We start from the raw sequence: 27,564 nt of genomic DNA, 5'->3' as shown, positions 1-27,564 counted from the left end.
CAACCCTTCCCCTTCAAACTGTTCCGTTTCTCACCTGTGCTCAGATACTGATTCTCCCAGTTCTTTCAATCTGCCTCCTTCTGCCAACACATTGATGTCTTGGCTGCTGATGAACCCTGAAGGGTAATTTTCTGCTGGAGTTGGAGGCCCTCAAATGACTGACCACAGGATGTCAAAATTGCTCTGAAGTAGGGCTTGCTATATTTCTTCTGTTTTATTCTTTTTGAATATGTTTTGTTGTTGCCGCAGTTATTTGATTCCTGCTGAATTATATAGTGGACAGATGGGGAGCAGATCACTTTTTTCTTAGTTCATGAAGTGCCATCTCCAGCCCTGAAATAGATTTCCACATAAGCACATCACCCAGAGATCCTAAACTCTGGGCTTGGAGTCCTTGCACAGTGGAATTCCTCAGTTGTAACTCTCCAAAGGGGGTGAATATATTTTTTGCACAGGAGAGTGAATTCAGTATTTTGTTACCAAAGAGCAGATGTGGGGAGTCGCTAGTGCTATTCTCCAGATATTTTATTTTCCTTTCTGGTACATGCTCCTTTGAAGTTAGGTGTGGCCACGTGACTTACATGTAATGTGAACAAAAGTGATGTGTCACTTCAGAGTGGAAGCTTTAAGTTTCAGTAAATAATTCACCACTTTCTCCATCCCCTGCCTTGCTGATGGTGGAATTATGTCAAGGTCGTGCCTCCATCAGCCTGGGTTCCAGAGTGCTTATAACCTTCTCAACAATGTGCAGAGCCCCCCATAGGTTAAGGAGGACACACAGTTTGAGAAAACTTAAAAAAACCTTTTGTGGTAATGCACTGAAATTTTGGGATTGTTTTTTCAGTATCACCTAGCTCATGCCATTATGGAAAACAATTAGCCTCACTGCAATCCCTGGGAGATTCCCTGCAATCCCTGTTCTTGCTCCCAATAAAAGCCCTTTCCCTTAGTCTCCCAATTCACACCAGAGACCCAGGATATAGTTTCAGGCTGACATTGCAAGATGATATTTAGAAAAGAACAACTCAAAGGCTCTGCAGTCAACCTACCTAGCTAATTTGAGGTTCCACCGCTTACTAATTAGCCAAATGACTGAGCAACGTATTTAATATGTGTAAAATGGGGATAACAGTGTTTATCTGTTTCAGTTACTATGCCCGGTGTAAGAAACTACAAAACTTAATGGTGTCAAACAAGATTTTATTATGCTCACAGATTTGTGAATGAAGAACTTGGACAGAGCGCACAGCAGAGATGGCTCATCTCTCCTTCCCATACGTGGGCTCCAGGTAGAAGACTCAAAGATTAGCAGCTGGAACCATCTGGAGCCTCACTCCCTGACACAGCTGGCAGTTGGTGGCTGTTGTTGGCTGTCGACTGAGCCCTTTGCTAGGGCAGTCAGCCCAAACTCACATACAGCCTCTCCATGTGGCCTGGGCTTCCTTATACATCAAAAGAGAGAAAGCAGAAACTACATCACTTTTTGTGACCTGGTTTCAGAAGTCACGCAGCATCACTTCCACTGTATTCTACTACTAGGCAATTGCAAAATCTCGCCCAGGCTCAAGGAGAGAAGAAATAGGCTGCTTCTTCAGAGGGGCAGCCAGGCTCTGGAAGAGTACATGGGACCAGGAACACTGCTATGGCCACTTTTAGAAAATAAAATCTGCTGCACTTCCTAAGATTGGAACGAGCTAACACAATAAAAGTACTTAGAAAAGCTGCTAAGTACATGCTTGGTATTGATTTTTCCACTGCACTGTCTAGAACCACACATAACTGCCTCCCTGCCCAGCTCCACTTTGCTTCTTCATGGCCAGACTTTCCCTTCCTAGGGACCTAGTCCAGGGATCCTTTATCAAAGATTCTAGACCAAACTAAGGCAATTCCAAGACAGGAGGCATTCAGGAGCATGCTCTGACTCTGTGGCCTCAAGATGTTCATACCACAGTCTAATACAAGCACATTTCCCACAAAGTATAATCCTTTGGAGACTGCGCTATCATAGGCTTAAGGTTAGTTCCTTTTTATATTTTTCCTTGTAAAGGACTTAAGAAACTTTCAGGCCTTATGTTAACCAAGATAATCTACCACACATATACAATTGTCCCTTTATAGCAAAACATCTTCAAGAAAATGTTAAAACTTTAAAAGTAGATATTAGGTGGATTTTACTTTTTTTTTTTTTTTAAATAGAAGTGTATCATTCTGTCAAACTATACGGTACCTTTTAGCAGATTTTAAGAGAAAGTGAAATAAACCTCTAAAGGGCGGGTCATTCACGACAGTGCTCACATCAGACTGAAATGGCAGAATGACATCAGCTAATAATCTTTTAGTTTATGCTCAAAAGAACTGGACTATTGGTTGTTAGAGATACTGTGTAGATTAGTGCCTCCTTGGCACTAAATTACCAATATCCAGGAAAACGGGCTTAGCCAGTAAGTGAGCTATTAAGTCATGTGTACAACAACCCAAGGGCCATTTCTTCAAATCTTCTATAATTTAAATTGCAAAAGAAGAAAAAAAGCTAGCTTTATTCTTTGTGCCAAGAACCTTCTGTAAGCCTTGTGTGTAGTTTGAAATCCAGAAAGGTGCTGCCATTATAATTGACCTATAGTTTGCAGCTATGAAATTGGCTTAACTAAGTATCTTTACTATCAAACTTCTGGGTGATAACTAAATATGCCAGATCTATCACTAAAGTTAAAAACCTAGAGTGAAACCCCACTCCCCGGAAAACTGGCAGTTTGGGGTTTATGTCATACATTAATCTTGTTATGTACACTGTGTAATCATTCTCAACCAAGTTTCCCAAGTATTTTCGATGTCATTTAGCTTGGCTATCTGAGGCTTTACCAGGAATAAATATGCCTAGAATCAAATCATTCTAGGTTTAGGCACCTTAAGCACCTACAAACACAAGATTATCATTAAAAGTCATCTACTAGGCCCGGGTGCAGTGGCTAACACCTGTAGTCCCAGCAATTTGGGAGGCCAAGGTAGGTAGATCATTTGAGGCCAGGAGTTTGAGACTGGCCTGGCCAACATGGTGAAACCCCATCTCTACTAAATACACAAAAATTGGCCGGCACAGTGGCATCTGCCTGTAATCCCAGCTACTTGGGAGGCTGAGGCACAAGAATTGCTTGAACCCAGGAGGTGGAGGTTACAGTGAGCTGAGATCAAGCCACTGCACTCCAGCCTGGGTGACAGAGCAAGACTGTCTAAAACAAAACAAACAAAAAAAGTCATCTAAGATGAATGACTTTCCTCACTTTCTTAGCGATATTCTTATATCATACAGGCTTACGGGTAGCCTAAAATATACCCTTCTTCCAACTTACCAGATAATTTTCTGCCTACTCACTCCTCTATTAAGCATCCTTGTATTTATCTGTACACCAGCAATTCCCTTTTCAAGTTTCTAAGAGCTAAACTCACCTTTATAATGTATTTCAAAATGTTGTCCCTAAACAACCAATGAGCATTCAAATGAAAATCTTCTACCTGTTCTTTGAATGCGTTATTGTACTTTTTTTTTTTTGTACTTTCTCTTTCAAGTAGGTTTAGACTTTTTTTATGGTACTCACTTTTTTTTTTAAATTATACTTTTAAGTTCTAGGGTACATGTGCACAACGTACAGGTTTGTTACATATGTATACATGTGCCATGTTGGTGTGCTGCACCCATTAACTGGTCATTTACATTAGGTATATCTCCTAATGCTATCCCTCCCCCCTCCCCCCACCCCACAACAGGCCCCGGTGTGCGACGTTCCCCTTCCTATGTCCAAGTATTCTCATTGTTCAATTCCCATCTATGAGTGAGAACATGCAGCATTTGGTTTTTTGTCCTTGTGATAGTTTGCTGAGAATGATGGTTTCCAGCTTCGTCCATGTCCCTACAAAGGACATGAACTCATCCTTTTTTATGGCTGCATAGTAGTCCGTGGTGTATATGTGCCACATTTTCTTAATCCAGTCTATCATTGTTGGACATTTGGGTTGGTTCCAAGTCTTCGCTATTGTGAATAATGCTGCAATAAACATACGTGTACATGTGTCTTTATAGCAGCATGATTTATAATCCTTTGGGTATATACCCAGTAATGGGATGGCTGGGTCAAATGGTATTTCTAGTTCTAGATCTTTGAGGAATCGCCACACTGACTTCCACAATGGTTGAACTAGTTTACACTCCCACCAACAGTGTAAAAGCATTCCTATTTCTCCACATCCTCTCCAGCACCTGTTGTTTCCTGACTTTCTAATGATTGCCATTCTAACTGGTGTGAGATGGTATCTCATTGTGGTTTTGATTTGCATTTCTCTGATGGCCAGTGATGATGAACATTTTTTGATGTGTCTTTCGGCTGCACAGATGTCTTCTTTTGAGAAGTGTCTGTTCATATCCTTTGCCCATTTTTTGATGGGTTTTTTTTTTCCTTGTAAATTTGTTTGAGTTCTTTGTAGATTCTGGATATTAGCCCTTTGTCAGATGAGTAGATTGCAAAATGGGGAAAGGATTCCCTATTTAATAAATGGTGCTGGGAAAACTGGCTAGCCATATGTAGAAAGCTGAAACTGGATCCCTTCCTTACACCTTATATAAAAATTAAATCAAGAAGGATTAAAGACTTAAATGTTAGACCTAAAACCATAAAAACCCTAGGCAATACCATTCAGGACATAGGCATGGGCAAGGACTTCATGTCTAAAACACCAAAAGCAATGGCAACAGAAGCCAAAATTGACAAATGGGATCTAATTAAACTAAAGAGCTTCTGCACAGCAAAAGAAACTACCATCACAGTGAACAGGCAACCTACAGAATGGGAGAGAATTTTTGCAATCTACTCATCTGACAAAGGTTTAGACTTTTATCAGAAATGCTTAGTTAGCTTGGTTGTTCCTCTAGAACAGCAATCAACAAACTATGGTCCACAGGCCATATCTGGCCCACCATCTGCTTTCATAAGTAACTTTTAATAGAACATAGCCACGCTCGTTTGTTTACATATTGTCTATGTAACTGCTTTTGCACTATAATGGCAGAGCTGAACAGTTCCAAAAGAGGTCCACTAAAATATTTACTATCTGGCTCTTTATTAAAAACAAATAAAAAATAAAAAAAAGCTGGACCCCTGCTCTAGGACAAGTCTCCAGAAGTGGCTTTGGCTCAACATAAAAGAGAAAAAAATGAACTACTATCTTGCAAAATAGAGCTGTGATGAACTCCTATAGAAGATGCAAGTCTTGAGTCTGCCTAGGCAGCTGTTAGGAACGTAGGCAGAACAAAAATAGTGTAGTCCTTTGACGACGTCCCTAAGATGAGGCAAGGACTGGAAGGAAGCCACACGGGCACAAGACGCAAATGTCATCTAAAGCAGCTCTGCCAGGAGAGGGCTGTGAGTTCTTGCAGACATCCGATCATTTTCCCTTTTCCTAGCTTACCCTCCACTTTACTGTGATACAGCAAAACATTTCTAGTTACCTCTTATGAAGAGACTGTATGAACATAAATGACTACAGCAATGTTTTAGATTTAGGACTTGTATTTTTTTCACACCCAAGTTAGCCTGAGTTGACTCTCATTGTTCCCCTATCTACCCATAGTCCCCATACAACAGGAAGAAATATTTGCTTTCACATTACAGCATAAAGACCACCTAAGCTTTGACAGCTGACTTGTAGTGGGTCAGTGTGCGGGCAGAAGGGTCAGTGGCATTGATCCACTTGGGCATCCAGTAATGGCTCAGCCAGTCAGCCCGGCCTGGGTAATGGCGTTCAAAGACTTGACGGTAGTAATATCCTTCTTTGGTTTTAGGAGTATTGAAGGGAAATTTCTGGGCTGCATTTGCCATCATTGCATCATCAACCTGTAAGAATAAGTGTGTAAGAGCAAAACGGTTTAAAATGGCAGGAAATACTTGTGTTTACTCTCATTTCACAAAACAGAAAACGTTAAGATAAGACATGACTGTAACTTGTATGAGACCCTTTGAATCACCCATCACTTAGAAAATGCTAAAGTATTCATAATATGGATAGCTGCAGTGCCTTTTAAAGAACACTCATATGCATATCTTTAATACTTGGTGGCTCTGTTTTAGTCATTTGTGCCTAACAAGATCTGGCACCCAGCAGGTGCCCAAAAATCTGATAAATGAAGATCAGTGATGATTAGTAGTAAGTCTCCTCTCTCTTTCGATTCTAGATGCTACTTTATAATCCTTCATGCTACTTAATTCTTACATAATTCTTAAAAAAGAGATAATTGTTTACAGAGACTCTGAATCTCTCTGATAGGGACAAAGCATTCAAACTAAATACAAAATGAACAGCAATGACAGCTCTGCATCCAAATTGTCTTGTTCCTGAAAATGTTTTTAAAGACATTATACCTGATGTTCAACGTATTCCTGTAAAATCTTAAACCAGGAATTCTTAACTGAAGTTATTCCATCACTGAAGGCTTCTTTTGGTCGCCAGAGAATCTCTTTGGGTATCAGATTGGACTCCTCAAACGTCTCTCTCAGGAGATGTTTTTCTATCCCATTCTGACATGACAAAAAAAGGAGCATCAGTTAAAAATTACAAATATAATCTGATGGCAATGGACAGTTTTTACCTTGAGTTGATTTACCTACCTTTGGAATTCTCATTTCTGGTGGCAGAGACAAGTAATAGGAAGAAAATCGATGATCTAGAAATGGGACTCTTAGTTCAAGACTTAAAGGAGAAAAGAAGAAAATATAAATTAAAATGGGTATTTAGTGCCTGCCAGTTTAGGTTCTGATTCAGTTTCCCATCAATTCAACCAGATCTTAAGAAATGTTAAGGTCATACAGTCACATACAAGCCTCCTAATGACTGCCCTACACTAATAAATAGATACAAAAACAAAATCTTCATTTAAAAATAATATATATATCATGTCATCTCGGGAGTAAAACTAACTGAGACTATTACTGTTACTTTCCCTTCTAGGAATAGTTAAATGCGTATTTCAAAAAGCAGAAAAAGTTACAAATCATGAGTGACCCAATCATTAAGAAAATACCTTGCCTAGACCTCTCTAACTCAGTGTTTTCTAGGTGAGACCATCTCTTCTAACAATTGTGATGACAATACGTATTTTTTTTGGCACTGATTAACAATTCACATATAATATGCAATATAAACCAGTGTCCCACTATATTTCATCAAATTCCATTATCACTGGTTTCCTGAAGCCTAGTGACTCTAGTTAGCACAAGCAGAGAGGATAATAACAAGATTCAGTTCATTCCCCAAACCCATATTTAATTATATCCTGATCTAGGTGTGATTCAGCAGAGGCAACTAAAACATTTAACGTTAGTTGTTTATCTTGTACAGTAAAAGTCTTCAGTTCTTCAACATAACTTTAGACAACCAGAAATGATACCAAAGAAACCTGGTTCTTTATAATGTAATCAAACCCCTTGCATCTTCACTACGCTATTCCCTCAGGGTCACTACAGAACCAAATAGGCATGGTGAGCACTCAATACTTGTCACATGATATTTAGAATCTTTACTTCTCTTTAAAACACTTAACAGTAGCTGCTGTAGCAGCCTTCCCTCTTCCATCTTGGTTATTCAGATCTGAGCAGAATGTTGTTACCCTTTAAAGGTGAAAACTCCACCTCAAACAACCTATGGAAGAAGACTTCTCTCCGTATACCACAACACCACTTTGAAATGTGGCCTAATCCTTTTGGGACAAAGTTAAGAAACAGCTTCATTTTCTCTATAAAATCACACTTTGTAACATATAGCCAACTATACTTAACATATAGCCAATCAACTATTGATTTTTATTTTCTCAGGGTATTGACCTTTCTGTTTTGTTTTTTTATTTTTTTGGTGTTTTTTTGTTTTTGTTTTACAATAGCCTCTAAAAATATTACCCATGGGCAGCAGTAGTTCGATCTGCACGGAGAACATCAAACAAATAGAGTTCCCTCAGAAGCCTCTCACTCTCCTCCTCGGCTTTTTCAGGAGAAGGAGCCTATTTCACAAACAAAAACACCAAGAGTTTTGCTTTTGGCACACAAAGCAGTTTTTCTTTCTCCCTCTCCAATCCTAAAGATAGATAAGACAAAAAGTTAAAACAAATTTAGGGAAGGGAGTAAACAACTGAACAGAGGTAAGCAATGCTTTACAAAACATGCCTTCCTTCCTACCAAACTGCTAATATTAGAATAAAATGAACACACTGGGCAACAGTCATAATTCCATAGGATGCTAAGAAATGGCAGAAAGGTGATTCTCAAGCTTAACTAGTTTTATTTATTTATTTTTAACTTTTTTTTTTTTTTTTTTTTAGAGACAGGGTCTTGCTCTGTCAACCAGGCAGGAGTGCAGTGGCGCAATCACAGCTCACTGCAGCCTCGATCTCCTGGGTTCAGGTGATCCTCCCACCTCAGCCTCCTGAGCAGCTAGGGGTATAAGCATGAGCCATCATACCCAGCTGTAACTAGTTTTAAAGAATAAAAATTATCTGACACATTAAAATTTCCTTCTTCCCCAAGAGATAGAAAGCAAACACTATATTCCCTTTTGTAACCTCACGAGATACTCAAAAATATTACTGTCATACTGAAAGATGACAGAAAATAGTCAAACAATTCATACTTTTCTTAATATAGCACGAATATCCCTCCACTTCAGAGTGGTTACCTTGTGAAAATATATGTAACCTTGCGTAAGTTCATCTGACCCTTCTCCAGAGAAGATCACCACGCTATCTGTGTTCTTCCGAATATACTTGGAAATTAAATACATACCTTAAATGAGAGAGAGAAATTAACTTTAATGTCAATATAACCTTCCACCAAAAATGCCTTTGATTTGATTTTTGGAAATAATTGAAAGCTTTACTACTATACTGGACTTCATATTAACATAAAGTAGTTTCCACAATAATGACCTTGTATTTACAAGCCATTTATATGTACTTAATCCAAAAGTACTACTGTAAAATAAAATAACCCAGAACCATTTTGTCATTTTATAAACAGGTTTTAAAATTCTAATGTTTTTAGACCAAGAATGTCCACCTCAAAACTTTGCTAAGCTGAACAATGACTCAAATACCTAAAAATCATGCCTTTCATAGTGGTATTATGACACAAAAATAAGAATAACCGTTTTGGTGGTTTAGTGTTAATTTTAATATGTATTTTCCCCCTGCCACTCCCCATTTGCCAGATTTCACATAAAGCTGGGGAGACTATATAAGTTATTAAACTTGCCTCCTTGGTCCTGCACCACATCTCTCTAAACCAGTGTTTCTTCTCAACCTTGTTTTTATTATCACCTCAGCTAGAGAGCCTTTTTAGACGCTTATTTTCCTAACCTCACCCCAGCCCCATGAAATTCCAATACCAGAGCTATCCTGTCTATCTGCTTATTTACTGTGATGTTTTGGAGGGCCATAAACCATTGTAATACCTAAGATATTTTTGCCTTCCAAGGCAAGTCTCTCAAGGGAGGCAGTAGCATATAAAGGCTCAATAACATTGGATCAGTCTGATTTGGGGTATACTTCCAATCTCAGTAGATACATTATCTACAAGATAAAATTAGTATTGTTTGCAGAGCAATGATAGCTAGTGACTGGTAAGTTGTGTGATGGAATATATCTAAAATGACTATTTCTTATCAAAAATGCATTACTAAATAGACCTATTTCTTCACTGTATATAGACTGTAGCCCAAGAGACTGTAAGAGAAACGGGAGGTGGAGCGCAGAAAATATGTATCTGCTCCCTGGGGAAACACCAACAGTGACACCAACAATGTGGAGGTTGAACTATGTATTTATTGTTCCCTTCACTCCAAAAGAGATTCAGAGAATTCTTAAGTGGTCTTAAATAATCAGTAACATAGGGATTTAATTTGCATTCATCCTTAAATAACATTTTTAAACTATGGCTTGAAATCATTTTTTTAAACCTTACATTTTTTTCAGTATTAAAAAAGCTTTCTATTTAATAATATCATAATACCTTACCTACTGAAGCACGAACTGTTGTAATGTCATAAGTTTCCAAGGAAAATATGACTTCATCCAGAGCCTGAATGCCTTCCTCAGAGTTAAAAAGGACTTCATAATGTTCACTTCCAATATGATTTGCCACCTTATTATATAAAGAAATACCCATTTACTTGTTAAAGAAAATAACTTCCCTTGAAAATCAAACATGATGGGAGTTCACAAAGCTTTATGAATTAACAATGGTGAAAACTAAACAAGGGAAAAAAAGAAAAATGACTTTACAGCCCACCACATACAAGCCCCATCCAGCATTGTTCCCTCACCTGCTTCAACTCCATCGCCAGGAAGTAAGTCTCCCCTCAGCTCCTCTGGTGCCAAGGCTTCAACCATTCTCCCAGTTGGCACCTCCCTCTCTACCTATTTTACCTAACCCACCTCATCTCTCTCTAGTCCAACATGATCCCACGCTAAGCTTGGTCTTTTTTGGTCCTTCTGAAATGCCTAATTTTATATCCAGGATGTTATTCTTACATAGAATGGCCCTTCCCCTCATTCTGCTTTCCTTGGCTATTTTGGATTCTCTCGGCATTGATCACCTTGCATTGAGACTGCTCTCTAGCTTTTTCTTATCCATGCTATGAAAGTTCTCCATAGTGGGAACTAGGTCTCCTGCTCACTGAATACAGACAAGCTGCCCTCTGCCCACAGTATTCTAAATACAGTACTTTTTAAAATAATAGTAACAGCTAACACTCATTAATTACTTACTACATGCTAAGTTCTACCCTACTTACTTTACATGAATTACATCATTTCACCTTAAAATTTCCCCATAGCAGACACTATTATTTTTGTTACATAAATGAGTAGAGCCAGGATTTCAAACCATAAGTCAGGCTCCAAAGTCTGCAGTCTTAGCCATGATACCATGCTTTTACATTAAAAAAAAAAAAAACAAAAAAAAAAACGAACAAACAAAAAACCTGTTTAATTTTTCAAGATGGGGTCTTGCTACATTGCCCAGCCTGGACTTGAACTCCTGAGCTCAGACCTCCCACCACAGCCTCCCAAGTATCTGGGACTATAGGTGTGTGCCACTGCACCTGACTTATGCCTTTACTTTCTTTTTTTTTGAGACAAGGTCTCGCTCTGTCACCCAGGCTCCCATGAGGCTGAGACTACAGGTATGTGCCACCAAGCCTGGCTAGTTTTTGTATTTTTTTGTAGAGATGGAGTTTCATTATGTTGCTCAGGCTGGTTTCAAACTCCTGACCTCAGGTAATCTACCTCCCTCAGCCTCATAAAGTGCTGGGATTACACGTGTAGGCCACCACGCCCAGACACCTTTACTTTCAAAAGAGCATAATCATCATAGGGTCTTTGTGAGAACTGTATGGGTCATAACGGATAAAAGTACACAGAGGACAGTGTGCAACACAGTGCATATTCAACAGCCATTTCATTCTATTTTAATACATTGAATTTAAAACAATTGTCCCAGTCAATACAGCAGCAGCAGTAGAATCATCCATTATTGACTCCATTTTCATCCTAATAACAAGTCTACTCTAACTACACTACACAAGGGACAGAGACAGCACCTTACCTTTCTAGCAGCCAGTAAATCGGGGCTGTCTTCCATGCCAATTGCAAATGTCTGGAGAGGATACTGTACTTGGGCCTCTTTCAGCTGCTTCAACAGGGTGGCAGCAACCAAGCTGGAGTCCAAGCCCCCTACATGCAAAAGAGGAAGTGGAAGTGTCCTAGTTATGTGCCTTGCATAAGACAGGGACAGAAGATGTATATTCCTGATAAACACCAAGATCATAGTTTTACCATTTAAAATCCGCAAGTTTTATAAACTGAAATCAACTTCAACAAGAGAAAAATATATAAACTGTGATAATAGTAGTATTTGAATTGGTTAAAAATCACTACACAGAATTCTAAAGAACATTCACTGACTCTTAACACAAATAACATAGCTATAGTGTAACTCAAGTTGGAGTATGACTATGACTATTAAATGCAGCTTATAAAAAAATTGTTTCCATCCTATAATGAAGGAAAGAGTAAATCATACAGTAAATATTTTATAGTAAAAACCAAAGGGATGGCTACAAATCATTTCAATTAAACACACATGAAATATAATTAGGTTTTTTTAATTGACGTCACCTGATAAAAGGCAGCCAATCCTTCTGTCTGTCATCAAACGTTTCTTTACAGCATTATTAAAAAGGATCCTGAGGTTGTTCTTCACAGTTTCTATCTCAAAACCTATAAACACAGCAAGTAAATCAAACAGCTCCAGAAAATCTTGGGCTGGATTAGTCATTGAAATCAAATACACAATCATCAACATCTATCATGATGGTATTTACTCAATGGTGGAGTGTGCCAAATCTTAATGTGTTCCCTCCAAACAAAATAGGAAGTAGGTCTTGAAACTAAACTCATTCAAATGATGGGAGGGTACAACTTAAAACTTTTTTCCCTTGGAGAAGGATGGGGAATAGGTGGGTGGGTGTCTGCTACCTGGAAAGAGTTTCTCCACATTGTCATAGAGGGCGTGCAGGGGTTCATCCCGACAGTGATGATATTTAACCATTTCCACGGATGCAACTTTGCCATTTGGCTTTAAATCCAAAACTTCATAGTGTCCAGGAAGAAAAGGCTCCACTTTTAAAAAGGGAGTCGTGGAGTGCTTCAATGTAACAAGACCTACAAATTCACAATGATACCTTTATTCAAATTAGGTAACCCTTCCCAATAACTTTCACGATTAGTTAACATCCTCTACATTCCTATTTATTTTCCCTTTTTAATACAAACACATACCCATTAAATAAGCAAAATAGGAAAAAAATTTTCCTATTTTCCTAAGCCCTACCATCTACTTACCTGAGAGATAATAATGGCATAGGGATATACTGCCAAATTACACTAACTTTTAGTAATTCAAAGAAATAGAAAAATCTCCAGTGTTCAATTTCTTCTTCTTAGATTTCTAATCAAGAAAACCTATTTTCTATGCTGAAGCAAATATATACAAAAGGAAAAGACACACTCATGAAGCAAAGGGATGAACTGGAGTCCTAATGTTATGATAGGCTGGGAGTCATTTATTTGTCATCACTGAGGTACTTTCAGAAAATAGCCATGGTTTCCAGACCTTTAACAAGTACAATGATCCACTTTTAGCTACTTTAAAGTCAGATAAGAAGACATCTAAGCCAGGCGCGGTGGCTCAAGCCTGTAATCCTAGCACTTTGGGAGGCCCAGGTGGGCGGATCACGAGGTCAGGAGTTCGAGACCATCCTGGCCAACATAGTGAAACCCTGTCTCTACTAAAAATACAAAAAAATTAGCCGGGCATGGTGGCGGGCGCCTGTAGTCCCAGCTACTCGGGAGGCTGAGGCAGGAGAATGGCATGAACCCGGGAGGCGGAGCTTGCAGTGAGCCGAGATTGCGCCACTGCACTCCAGCCTGGGGGACAGAGCCAGACTCTGCCTCCAAAAAAAAAAAGAAAAAAAGAAGACATCTATCCCTTAACTAGTTGTTATACACTATATGTGAATAAAACCATGTAACTTAAATTTCCTCAATAAATTCTCACAGACAGTACCCAACCTCACATCACCATGATCTTTTATACAAACATCAACATTTTATTGTAGATCGTTAACAGACTATCTACATGGAACACTCGTGATTTACAATTTGAGATTGTCTACCCAGCAAGTAACCTGTGTAGCACTGAATTCAAATACCAGAAAAAGGACTCAGATTCCCTCACCAGCCAGCAGAGCTCAAGTAAGCTACACAACCCGGATAGGGAATGGGGAGTAATTAAAAGGTTTTAAGCAGGCAATACTATAATCAGAAGAGTTTTTGACAGGTTATTCTAAAAGCACTGAGAAAAGAAAATTGTTGCAGTATTCCAGATGAGATAATTTGGTCTGGAAAAGGACAGTGTCAAGGATACAGAAAAGAACAATCAAGGAATTTCAGAGGGTAAGTTCCATATCAAGTGATCATCAGGTTCAAAGAAGGCCCCGGGGAGCAGGAGGCTGCTTTTCCCCGGTGTTCTCTTTACCAGGCTTGCCCAGCAGTCCTGGCAACTGACATATATATATATATATATATTTTATATATATTATATATATTACATATATTATATATATATTACATATATATGTTATATACAATATATACGTTATATATTATATATAATATATATGTATATGCTTGTTATTATATATATTATATAATATATATATATATGCTTGTTCTTTGCCATCTGATCACACTAGAAATGCCTGAAAATAAGCCAGTTCCGGTATTAGTACACTGTGACTAGCGTCCTAAGGACCCCTTTGATCTCATTATCCCTGCTTCAGGCAATATTAAATCTGAAAATTAAGTGAGAAAGAACTTAAAGAATGGCAAAAAGAGGCAGGGAGAGAGATATTACGATGTTACTGCTGTATAGGTAAGGGATAAAAAATGTCTTCCTCAAGTTTACCATCAAAAAGTGTTATACATGATTTGCAAGTATTTTCTTCCAACTTGTGGATTGTCTTTTCACTTTCTTGATGGTGTCCTTTGATGTGCAAAAATGTTTAATTTTGATGAAGTCCAATTCATCGATTTTTATCATTGTTGCTGGTCTCATATTTAAGAAAGCTTTGCCAAATCCAGGGTCATGACAATTTACTTCTATGTTTGCTTCTCAGGATTTTATAGTTTTAGCCCTTACAAGTGGATTAGTTCAAAACTGATTCATTTGATTCTTTTTTTTTTTTTGAGACGGAGTCTCGCTCTGTCACTCAGGCTGGAGTGCAGTGCGCGATCTCGGCTCACTGCAAGCTCCGCCTCCTGGGTTCACACCATTCTCCTGCCTCAGCCTCCTGAGTAGCTGAGACTACAGGTGCCCGTCACCACGCCCAGCTAATTTTTAGTAGAGACAGGGTTTCGCTGTGTTAGCCAGGATGGTCTCCATCTCCTGACCTCGTGATCCACCCGCCTTGGCCTCCCAAAGTGCTGAGATTACAGGCATAAGCCACCGCGCCTGGCCTGATCCATTTTTCTGTATCCATAATTTTTGTATATGATGTTGGGTAAAGGTTCAACTCCAGGTTTTGCATATGTTTACATATCTGGTTGCCCCTGTGCCAGTTTTCAAATCTCTTTCCCCACTGAATAATCTTGGCACCCTTGTCAAAAATAAGTTGATTATATATGTATGGGTTCATTTCTGACTCTCAATTCTATCCCACTCATCTACACATGTATCCTCCTGCCAGTATGATATTGTCCTTATTACCATTGTCTTGTAGTAAGTTTTAAAATCAGCTAAGTATGAGGTCTCCTACTTTGTTCCTCATTTTCAAAAGATTGTTTTGGCTATTCTTAGTCCCTTGCAATTCCGTATGAATTTGAGAGTCAGCTTGTAGATTTCACAAAGAACTCATCTGGGATTCTGACAGAGATCAACTTAAATGTGTAAATCAGTTTAGAGAGGACTGCCATCTTAACAATGTTAAGCCTTCGATTCGTGATCATGGGATACTTTTCCATTTATTTAGATCTTCTTTCATTTCTTTCAACAACGTTTTATAGTTTTCAGAGTACAAGTTTTACACTTGTTAAATTTATTTCTAAGTATTTTATTCTTTTTGATGCTATTATAAATGAAGTTGCTTTCTTAATTTCATTTTGATTGCTCATTTTAAGTATGTAGTATTCAGTTAAAGTGTGTCAAATACCATTGATTTTTGTATATTCATCTTGTATCCTGCAACCCTGATGAACAGAAGGGATTTGTATCTAGAATATATAAGGAACTATTACAATTCAGTAATAAAAAGACAAAATAACTCAATTAGAGATGGGTAATTCAAGAATGGATAAACAAACTGCATTGCATGCAAACAAATGGAATATTATTCAGCAAGCACACCAACATGGCACATGTATACATATGTAACAAACCTGCATGTTGTGCACACGTACCCTAGAACTTAAAGTATAGTAATAATAATAAATGAGCTATCAAGCCATGAAAAAACACAGAAGAACCATAAATGTATATTGCTAGGTGAAAGAAGCCAGTCTGAAAAGGCTACATACTATATGATTACAACTATTATATGACATTCTGGGAAAGGCAAAGTGAGAGAGAAAGCAAAAAGATCAGTAATGACTGCGGGGTTAGGAGGAAGAGGACGGGGAGGAATGAGTAAGTGGAGCACAGGAGATTTTTAGGGCAATGAAACTGTTCTACATAATACTGTAATGGTGGGTACATGGCCTTAAACATTTGTCAAATCCAAAAATCTATAAAACACAAAGAGTGAACCCTTATGTAAACTATGAACTTCAGTTAATATATAAGTATCAGTTCATCAAATCTAATAAATGTAGCACAGTAATGCAAGATGTTAAGAGTCGGGAAAACTGGGCGGGGGCACTGTAGGGGGAGCATATGTGAACTCTCTGCACTTTCCTCTCAATTTTTTCTAAAACTGCTCAAAAAAAAATAAACTTTATTATGTTTTTAAAATAAAATGATCCCTAGAAGGAAAAAAAAATGGCAAACGATCTGAACAAATATTTCTCCAAAGAAGATATACAAATGGCCAATCAGCATAAGATAAGATGCTGGACATCACTGTCAACAGGAAAATACAAATCAAAATCACAATGAATACCACTCCACATACACTAGAATGGCTAGAATTAAAGTCACACAGTAAGTGTTTGTGAAGATGTGAAGAAACAGAAATTTTAACACACTGCTGGAGGGAATAAAAAATAATGCAGCCATTTCAAAAATTAGTCTGGCAGTTCTTCAACTGAACATAGTTATCATGTGTCCCAGCAATTCTACTCCTAGATATATACCCAAGAGAAATGTCTACACAAAAACTTGTACACCAATGTTTATAGCCGCATTATCATAATAGCCAAAAGGGGTAATGTCCTAAATGTCCATCAACTGACAAGCAGATAAATAAAATGCAGTGTATCCATGTAATGGAATATCATTTGGCCATAAGTAAGTACTGATACATGCTACAGCATAGACAAATCTTGAAAGCACTATGCCAAGTGAAAGAATCCAGTCACAAAAGCCCATATGATATATAGTCCCATTCATATGAAACATACAGAATAGGGAATCCAGAGGCAGAAAGACTGGTGATTGCCGGGGCTACAACTGCAGGGGTGCAGATGATGGATATGGAGAGATGGAATTCAAAGCTAAAGGGCACAGGAGGCAGAGTGCTGTGGTGCATGCCTATACTCCTAGCTACTAGGGAGGCTGAGGTGGGAGAATCACTCGAGCCCAGGAGTTCAAGCCTGCACTAAGCTATGATCAAACCACTGCACTCCAGCCTGGGCTGGGTGACTGAGCAAGACCCCATTTCTTAAAACAAACAAACAAACAAACAAAAAAACCTAGTTGATCCTGCCAGAAAAAACTAGGGTAAAGGGCATAAGATTTGATTTGTTTTTTTTTTGAGGTGGAAAAACAATTCTAAAACTGATTGGAGTGTTACCAACATCTGTGAATAAACTAAAAACCATCGAATTGTATACTTCAAGTGGGTGAATTACATGGTATGTGAATTATCAATAAAGCTGTTTTAGAAATCCTAACATTTGCTGTGCTATAATGGCGGCAAAGTACCACAGTGCAATAATTGCAGAGTCAACCCTACAATTATAGTATGACACGGGAAAACTTAAAACCGCACTTAAGATCAAGCTAGATGTAGAGCATATTAGCACAGCAAAAAATAAATGACTGCACTAAAGAATCATCCTTCAAGGATTACAGAATGTAAGTGCTGAAAAGGAGAGTACAACTCCTCTGGTTTTTTTAAAAAAGGTAAACACTCATAACTTAATTAGTCACTTGTAAAATTCTGGATTGCTCTCTAGGAGCTTTTCAAATATAATTTAAGAGAAAACATACAACCAAGACAATAATGAAAATCTATAGAAAAATTTATTATTACCTTTAGCTTCTGAACATACAGCCAAAAATCCATCTTCTGTAATTGCTTTAAACAAAGGTCTGACTCCATATGTATCTCTGCCCAGGAACACTTTCTTATTGGCAGTATCCAGTAAAACAAATGCAAACACACCATCCAACATACAAATTGTTTGCTCAATTCCTCCTTTGTCATAAAGATGAAGGATTATCTCACCATCCACTTTGGTCTGGTATTCAAATTCAAAATGCTGTTGCATCTTAGGAAGCAACAGCAAAACCAAAATGTTAGACTCGTTGTACATTCACTAATAATTTTTTATTGCAAAGATGCTTCAGTATTTCTGAGCTCTGTAATCCTTTCATGCACTTTGGTGATTTAGGAGAATCATAGCATTATTAAACTAGGGTTTGCTTCAACTCATATTCTGCAAATTCTGTTCAACATAGAGCTGAACCCATGAAAATTTTAGTTGCAGTCTGATAAACAGAATATAATGGGAATGTGCCAGAACAGTAACCTGTGGAGGGATAGAAATGTATATTATATACATACTATGTATGTAATATATATACATAGTATATATGTGAGTATCCCTTATCTGAAATGTTTGGAACCAGAAGTGTTTTGTGTTTTGGACTTTGGAATATTTGCATATATGTGAGATATCTTGGGCATGAGACCCAAGTCTAAACATGAAATTCATTTATGTTTCATATATCTTATACACAAAACCTAAAGGTAATTTTATATAATATTTCAAATAATTTTGTGCATGAAACAAAGTTTGCATACATGGAACCATCAGAAAGCAAAGGGGTCACTATCTCAGCTACCATGTGGAAAATCTGTGGCTGTTTGACATCACTGACCATCATTCCTGACTCTGAATTTATATGCTACTGATGAGCAATCATTTTCATATACTTATAAAAAACATGACATACCATTAATACAGTAAGAAAGTAATAAGTAGCATAGCAGAATCACCAGAATACCTGCATCAGCTGTTAAACAGCTATACAAACAATGGCAGGCTTTCAGATTCCACCTACAATGCTGTGTTTTGATTAAAAGGTTACTATACACAGCATTTTTATTTCCTTTTTCAGATGAGAAGAAATATTAGAAGCAGCTGAGCGACTAGGAAGCAGGTCCTCTGAGATTGAAGAGGCATTCCGCCAGATGACTTTTTTAAATGTTTCTCCAGAGTCATCTGCTTCATTAACAAAGGCTTTTGTCTTGAAAGTCTCTCTTTGATTTTATAAACTGACATGACCTCTTGTTCTATTATGAATGCAGGTAGCTCTAGTCCTTCAATATCTCTATCACACATTTTCACCATGTCATCTATACCTTTACACTACAGTCCAATTTCTCCTACAGCTTGGCTTTCTGTGTTATAAGTGTTTCTACTTTTCCTTATCACTGCTGCTCACAGAAATATCTACAGGTCTTTTTCACATTTTCAGAATCTGAACACCACAGAGCAGAAAATAAGCAAAAATACACAATGGATAATGCACATAGGTGCCATCTGTGGGGATCCTGCCAATGGCGTGTCCAGCTTGAACATGTGCCATTCTATTACCCTTTGTGGGCGTGCTTGCACGGGGAAATCTGGGCATGTGTAGAGAAGTTACACTGCAGCTGAAGCGGGCTGAGAGGGTCTTTTTTCCCTAGGGAACGCCAAATAAACTATGTGTTTTACACCTGCATTTTGACTGTGACATCAAAATGCACATGTAATCTCATGTCAGTGCTCAAAAAGTTTCAGATTTTGGAGCATTTCAAATTTCAGATTTTCAGATTAGGGATGCTCAACCTCTAAATTTAAGTTAAGATAATAGGTTGCCTGGTTGCCATGACACTAAAAAATGTGTCTTCTGCAACTATAAATTTTGGTTTGAGAAGATAGTATTGGCTAGGAAGTTCCTCCAGTTCAGCTTCGAAGTCCTAGCTATAAAAATGTAAAGCAAGGGGACAAACATCATTTGGCATCATTGCCTGAAAAATAAATGGCTCCATCACAATAACAGATACATGATCCAAAACAAAGCTGCTCGTCCCCAGGGGTGGATGACAATGCCCAGTGCTTCCACCACTGCAGTAGCATTAAAGCTACTCCTTACTGATAGATAAAATGACAGTGGCGCTTTATTAGTCTGCATTCCCCAAAGGAACAGCAAAGGGACTGTCTGCCACTGCATGCAGAGTAAGGTTTGATTAGGCTACTCCCCAATTCTGACACTCTCCACCATCAATGGCAAACTATGAGCCATCAATGGCAAACTATGAGGATGAAAAGTCCTTGATGTATTCTTCTTTCTACCTTGTACTCGGGTTTTTGGCTGACATTAGAGGAAGAAGAGGTTTAAATCAGGTGGAAATCCTAGATAAGCTTAAAACATGCTTTCAAATTTCAAAAAGTAAATCTATTATGTATGTGCATGACCCGTAAATATGCTTCACACTCCATCCAGCTCACTCCATAATTTGTGAATCTTTTGTCTATAAGCCCTCACTGAACTGTCCAAAAATGGGCTTTGCCTCCAGTGACTATAAAGTCACTACCTGGTCACCCCTCTCTGCTCTATCAGGGATGATCTGTAACTAGCAGGTGGGGCCTGGAAACAGTCTTCTGCTGACTGTTCTGGGCTGAACTGCCTGAAGGGTTAGTGACCATAAAGCATTCGGTGATATTAGTAAGCAACAGCTTCCCAAATCTACCTTGCCCGCCTCTTTGGCCTAAACTTTGCAGGTAATTTATTTAAAAAGGAGAAGCGTCCTTTGGGTAACGGATGTATTACTTCCTATTCTCCTAAAACCAAACTCCAATCTTAGATAGAAGCCCTCAAATCTTGCCTCCTGACGTCATGCTGTCATTTGACTTGGCTGCAGGCCCCTGATACTCCCCTGCAGGGAGAGGGCCTGCTCTTTGCCCCAGCCTTTACCCCATTCCTCCTTTCTTTCATTCAGTCTCCTTCTACTCCCAGTACACCTCTGGCTGTATTTTATTGTAGTGGTCAACTTTATTTTTACCAAAAAGGAGGTGTGGGGGGGATTTTTGAATACTTTATATAAGCCTAAAATATACATTCTGCTCATTAGACAGACTGCCAGCTGCCCCAACTACATAAGCTTAGATGCTTGGTAGAAGCAATGGAACAAACTTCTCTACTTTTACAAATATAACATTTGGCTAATTTAGAATAGAAATTAATTATTTTCAAAATATTTAACTTCTTGTTACTTTTTAATAAAAGAAACAACACTGTTCAAGTGAAACAGGGCACTTCCTATTTCATTTAAGGGGAAAGCCAAGCTGATAATGCCATAATACTACCTAGCATTCTCATGCATATGACATTATTTGACTTATTTGACTTAGAAAGAAAAAAATTTTAATACTCTCTTCTTCTACCTCCCACTAGCAGGAAATTCCATTCTTGCCTTTCCTTTTCACCATTTCATCTCCAGTCACCTAGAAAAATGATGTCTGGTGCATAGTAGACCCTTAATAAAGGAATAAAGAAATGTGTAAAAGGAATTTCCTGAATAACTATTTTAAAACTTTTTAAATGAGAAGACTATTATTAAGAGTCTTCCTATGAGCAGGCAACAAACAATGACAAAAGCTATTGTTCAGAGATAAAAATGTCCAAAATGTGATTAGGATATAAATCTCTATCAATGCATGACAAGTATCTATCAAGAAGTCTCAAAAAATACCAAGAAACATACCAACCAAATGCATGAACCTTGAATGAAATCTGGCTCAAAACAAACAAAAACCAGCTATAAAGATATTCTTGGTAGCACTTTCAGAGGTCAAGGTGGGCAGATTGCCTGAGCTCAGGAGTTCCAGACCACCCTGGGCAACATGGTGAAACCCTGTCTTTACTAAAATACAAAAAATTAGCCGGGCATGGTGGCAGGTGCCTGTGGTCCCAGCTACTTGGGAGGCTGAGGCAGGAGAATTGCTTGAACCTGGGAGGCAGAGGTTGCAGTGAGCCGAGATCGCACCACTGCACTCCAGCCTGCGTGACAGAGTGAGACTCTGTCTCAAAAAAATAAATAAATAAAAACAAATAAAAAAATTCTTGGGACACTTAGGGAAATTTCATTTAAGTATTAACTGGATATTAGGTGGTGTTATGGATTCTTAGGTTTAGTAATAGCATTGATGTTATGTAGAAGAATGTCCTTATTCTTAGTAGATAAATGCTTATATATTTAAGAGTGTCATAATATCTGCACTGTACTCTCAAATGATTCAGCAAAAAAATTGTGTGTGTGTGTGTGTGTGTGCACGCACGTGTGTGTAGAAAGAAAAATCAAGCAACTATGGCAAAACATTAATGACTATTCAATCTAGGTGCTCACTGTTCTGTTCTTTACTGTATGTTAGGAATTTTTTCAAAATGAAAAGCTGGGGAGAAGGAGAAAAAATTCTAAGAGTCAATGAAACTGAACTGTAATCCCCATTTTTATCGCTTTTTTTGTGACCAAGTCATTTCACTCACCTTTTTATTCATCAGTTCCCTATTTACATACTTAGAGCAAATGAGATAACAAACATAGAGTGCTTTGCAAAGTAAAAAGCATGATACAGAATATGTAACATCATCGTAACCAACACACTCTGAAGTTTAACATCTGGTTTCTTTCTCCTCACCTTCTTATGGTTGTAGATTTCACCATTGTAACAGAGCCACAAATACGGATATTTCTTCACTCGAATTGGCTGCATTCCAAACAGCGGGTCAACTACCGCCAACCGGTGAAATCCAAAGCAGCAGTTGGTGTATCCATTGACATTCTCAAAACGGAATGCATCTGGACCTCTGTGTGCAATCTTCATAGCACTCAGACACTGAACAGAAAGGCAGTCATCACTGCCAAACAGCGCCCAAATGCCACACATGGTGCAATGAAGCTATAAGCTCTCTATGGAGACAAAAGCAGACAAATAAAAAATATTCAATATCCAATCCAACTCTGCATTAAATCTTGATTCCGGAAACGTGCATAAACTACTTCAAAGACTAAAATTTAAACCATCTTTTTTTTTTTTCTTTTTTTTTTTGAGACGTTGTCTCTCTCTGTCGCCCAGGCTGGAGTGCAGTGGCGCAATGTCAGCTCACTGCAAGCTCCGCCTCCCAGGTTCACGCCATTCTCCTGCCTCAGCCTCTCCGAGTAGCTGGGACTACAGGCACCCGCCACCACGCCCGGCTAATTTTTTGTATTTGTAGTAGAGACGGGGTTTCACCGTGGTCTCGATCTCCTGACCTCGTGATCCGCCCGCCTCGGCCTCCCAAAGTGCTGGGATTACAAGCATGAGCCACCACGCCCGGCCTAAACCATCTTTTCTATAGCGATTTCCCATTAGGTTGGCAGGCACACAGGAGTAGAGAATGATTTACTTACAGGTATTCAGAAAAGATAGTGACCTCTACATTCAACCGGCTACAGCAGCTTAGCACCTGGCCAAAGCCTGCATCTCTCCCACCTTAGGATTTAGTGGTTGGCTAGAGCTGGCAGCGTCCAGGCCACAACTGTCTCTGCATTCTAAGTTTGCTTCCAAGATATAGATACAAATGCAGGCTGGCTCCAACCTAGCCAGAGATCCCAGCCCCACTCTCAACATCCCAAAATCCCTCAAAGATCCAAGAGACTTTCCAGATTACTAGAGTCTCCTCTCAGGTTCCCTTGACAGTTAAATGCCCTCTCTTTATCTGAACTAGCTGCAGGTACCATATAATGGGTACAACAGAAAATCATACTGCTGTAAGTGTAATACTAAGATACACAGCTCTTTTAAGCATTTCACTATATTACATTTAGGTTACCTTTAAGTGATTTATTCAGATGTGATTGAAGAAAATCTAAAGGGAAAAAAATTTAATTTGATATCAGATATCCTGGCTTTATAACAAATAAAACATTTTAAATTAATAGAAGATACAAAATGTTCACTATCGAAATGTCCTAACTGACAAAAATGTTCTCAAATATTTCTGTCTCAAAGTGGCATTGTTCATTCAGTAAGGAAGCAAAGTAGGTGGGACTTATACAGCAACAACATCCCTAATAAAAAACTTGGCTCATCCCTATAAGCCAAGAAGCAAATAAATCATCCTTACATACATTAATTACTTTCCAATTTCAAATTCTCAACTGTGAAATAAAGGGCTGTTTTATTTGGCTGCTGCCAGCTCAAAATGACACATTGCACCATGTGTAGCATTTGGGCCCTGTTTGGCAGTGATGACTGCCTTTCTCTTCAGTGTCTGAGTGCTATGAAGATTGCACACAGAGGTCCAGATGCATTCCGTTTTGAGAATGTCAATGGATACACCAAAAACAAGATGTTTTAATTAAAACATCTCTAACTTGAAAAATAACTATTATGGTGTTTTTTTAAAAAAACTGCAAATTGCAGCAAATGCCCAGATAATTTGGGATAAACACCCTAAGGAAAAAATATATATTCAAGTTGCATAAGTCACTTTGAGCAATTCTTTGATGATAATTTCATTTATATCTAAAAGAACCAAAGGTTTAGCTGGCTTTTCCGGAAAACCAGAACCAAATAATACATGGTTATAATGAAAATCATCTCAAGCAATTTAGAAATGAAGTACCACAGGTCCTATGCTGTCCCTTCCATGCACTTGACCAAATAGCCCAAATAGCCTTTAACAAATTATTTGAGATTTACTGGAAAAAGTCCATAAGATTTAAATGAGATGGCTACTAATCAGCCATCTGCCTTTGACTCTATATCAATTTAAAACGGGTTAGGAAAGTGCTTTGAAAATCAAGTGTGGTCATCAGGGAATCATTTACCTAAGTCTTCTTAGCGCTGCTTAGTGAATCCCTGTATTAATCCTGCTATAATAAATACATTCTAACCGCTAAACTGGAGGGGAAAAGTGAGAACAAAGAGGCATGTAAAGTACACTTATTTTTTCTAGTAGGAAAAAGCCAATTAAAACTATAACCTATTATTTTTATTGGAATCAGTCTTATAAGGAGGGCAAAGTTCCTACTGCCGCTACCTGTTCTCAATATTTTTCTTATTTCTTCCCTAAACTTCTAGAGCAGTGCTGTCCAATAAATATGTGAGCCACACATGTAATTTTAAATATACTAGTAGCCCCATTAAAAGAAAAAGGTGAAATTAATTTTAAATAAACTTAACTCAGTACGTACCAAATAGTAACATTTTAACATATATGTAATCAATATAAAAAATTATCAAGCAGATATTTTACACTGTTCTTCCTACTCCAACAACAACAAAATCCAGTGTATTTAACACAATACATTTCAGTTAGGACTAGCCAGCATTTCAAGTGCTCAATAGTTACAGGTGGCTAGCGCCTACCGAACTGGACATGGCAGTTTCAGTGCATTTAATTTCTATTCCACTTAGCGCTACTTACAACTTCACCCTCTCACTTTACTTTTATGTTAAGATCTCAGTAAGTAACCAACTACAGACAGGTTCAAGCCCTACTTTACCTCTAATTACTCTTGCAGCAATGCTATGAATCATGATTTAAAATTTAAAAAAAAAAACTGCTGTTAAATTATTAGTCAAGCGCCCAGGGCAATGGACAGTAAAGAAATAATGTAGGCCACGGGCCGAGATGAAAACTGTCCTTTTTATTTAAAGCTATAACAATCATCTGAAGCCAGCCCTGCAAAATGACATCCATTGAAAAAGGCATGCCAGTTCTTTTGCCTTTTTCTGTACTTGGCCGCCTGTGTCCCTAAACAGACCTCTTCTCGGCAGGGTTTGCTGAGCAAGTCACTTGCTGAGTCTTGCAGTCTACAGAGAGGGGTGGGGACTGGTGGGGATGGCGGGGTGAGAGGGAAGGAGGAAGGTGAGGGGTCCAGGTGAGGAGGGGGGCAGTTGAAGCGGAAAGCACAGACACCGAGGCGGTGATAAAGCCGGAGTCTCTTCTTCCTAGATCAGGACCACGCGACACCTGACTGCGCCCTGGCCACGAGCACGATCCAACCCGTCCGCCGCAGGGACCCGGACTGCGAAAATGTCCACAGGCTTCGACGCCACATAGTAAAAAAAAAAAAGGACACATATAACATTTACAGGGGCTCAGACCGCCGCTGCCTTCTCTCCGGAGCGGTCCAGCCTGCCGGCCGCGGTTCCCTCTAGATGCCTTAGGGAACCAGGACAGAGAGGTCCTTCCGCTAGTTGCCAGGTGCGCAACAATCGCTGGGCGTCCGCCCCGCCCTCTTTACCGCAGGAGCCTCAGCATCAGCAGGAGCCCCCGAACCGCGTCTGCAGGTGCCAGGCTGAAGACCGCATCCTCCACCCCTTCCTCCCAGAGCAGCCCCAGGGCACGGGAGGAGGATGCTGGCGCGGGGCGCAGGGCACGAGGTGCAGGGCTTGGCTCACCTGGGCGTAAGCAGGTCAGGGTGATGTGGCAGGCAGAGGCCAGGGCTGCGGACAGCTTCCCGGGCAGCGCGGCTGCTGGCGCTTATACCGACCTGGCTCCTGTAATGCGTGCGGGAAGTTTCATCATGCCTGCGAGGACCAACCAGCGCGCACAGGGGCGGGACCGCAGGGTGTCAGGGGCGGAGCAAGACTAAGTGGGGCGACGGGAGGGCGCAAGGCGGAGCTCTTTTGTTTCCAGCGCCTTGCGTCTCAGTGCGCCTGTTTAAGGATAGCCTCAGAGCTCCGCCCAGGCTGCCTGCTGTTCTGACAATTAGAGAGGCTTCTGAACTTGGTTTGTTCTTAGGGAAATCATCACCGTTTTTTTGTTGCACTACCGTCTGATTTATTATGCAGTGCAGAGAAAAGCTTGTCCTGAGAAACTGATGCTTGAGGCCTAAAATGTCTTTATAAGATCTATTAATAAATCGGGGCCAGGAGCGGTGGCTCACGCCTGTAATCCTAACACTTTGGGAAGCCAAGGCAAGAGGATCACTTGAAACCAGGAGTTCAAGACCAGCCTGGGAAACACAGCGAGATCACATCTCTACAAAAAATGGTGGCACACCGTGGTAGTCCCAGCAACTCAGGAGGCTGAGGCAGAAGGATAGTTTGAGCTCAGGAGTTTGAGGATGAGGTGAGCTCCACTCCAGCCTGGGCGACAAAGGGAGACCCCCATCTCTAAAACAATAAAATAAAATCTAAATCTAATCGATACATGAAGCCAAAATACATCAGTGGTCCTTAAACATTTTAAGTACAAAGATTCCTTTTAGAATCTCAAAAAGGATTTTGTCAACTTGCCTCCACAAGATGATTATGTGCTTTTAAGTATCTCTTTGATGAAGAAAAGACATCACGATTTAAAAAAAAGTATCATAACACTCTTAAATCGTATTTTAGTAATTACATCAGCACCAAAATAAATTGAGAAATAGTAAAATTATATGTGCACGACCTACTATGATCAGACTACAGTCAATGCTTGGAGAGCATGCAGGTTTGATATCCCCATACAACGCATTCCCGACTAAATCAAAAACGCCAACAATTTAAAA

The 27,564-nt window shown here is 39.1% G+C and overlaps 1 protein-coding gene across 7 annotated transcripts; it reads right to left on the bottom strand.

The window, feature by feature from the left end:
* Window positions 1–5,540: 5,540 nt before the first annotated feature.
* Window positions 5,541–26,662, bottom strand: ASNS (asparagine synthetase (glutamine-hydrolyzing)). Of its 7 annotated transcripts, none has more exons than XM_063637094.1 (15): window positions 26,471–26,609; window positions 25,831–26,113; window positions 24,892–24,964; window positions 23,892–23,927; window positions 22,718–22,989; window positions 18,061–18,298; window positions 12,569–12,754; window positions 12,209–12,310; window positions 11,637–11,764; window positions 10,046–10,172; window positions 8,710–8,816; window positions 7,938–8,038; window positions 6,654–6,735; window positions 6,408–6,563; window positions 5,541–5,882 (listed from the first exon to the last, which is right to left on the bottom strand). In XM_063637094.1, exons 5-15 carry the CDS (start codon window positions 22,964–22,966, stop codon window positions 5,673–5,675), a joined length of 1,686 nt encoding a protein of 561 aa, XP_063493164.1. In that variant the 5' UTR covers window positions 22,967–22,989; window positions 23,892–23,927; window positions 24,892–24,964; window positions 25,831–26,113; window positions 26,471–26,609; the 3' UTR covers window positions 5,541–5,672. The 7 variants fall into 7 exon arrangements, with proteins under 7 accessions (XP_063493164.1, XP_055128604.1, XP_055128600.1 ...); XM_055272629.2 differs by having other exon boundaries at window positions 25,986–26,113; XM_055272625.2 differs by lacking the exon at window positions 24,892–24,964 and having other exon boundaries at window positions 26,471–26,662.
* Window positions 26,663–27,564: the final 902 nt, after the last annotated feature.

This window comes from Symphalangus syndactylus, chromosome 3 (assembly GCF_028878055.3).
Source record: "Symphalangus syndactylus isolate Jambi chromosome 3, NHGRI_mSymSyn1-v2.1_pri, whole genome shotgun sequence".
Taxonomy (NCBI): Eukaryota; Metazoa; Chordata; class Mammalia; order Primates; family Hylobatidae; genus Symphalangus; species Symphalangus syndactylus.
Note: the sequence above shows the minus strand (reverse complement) of the source record. Positions and strands in the feature narration are given on the sequence as shown.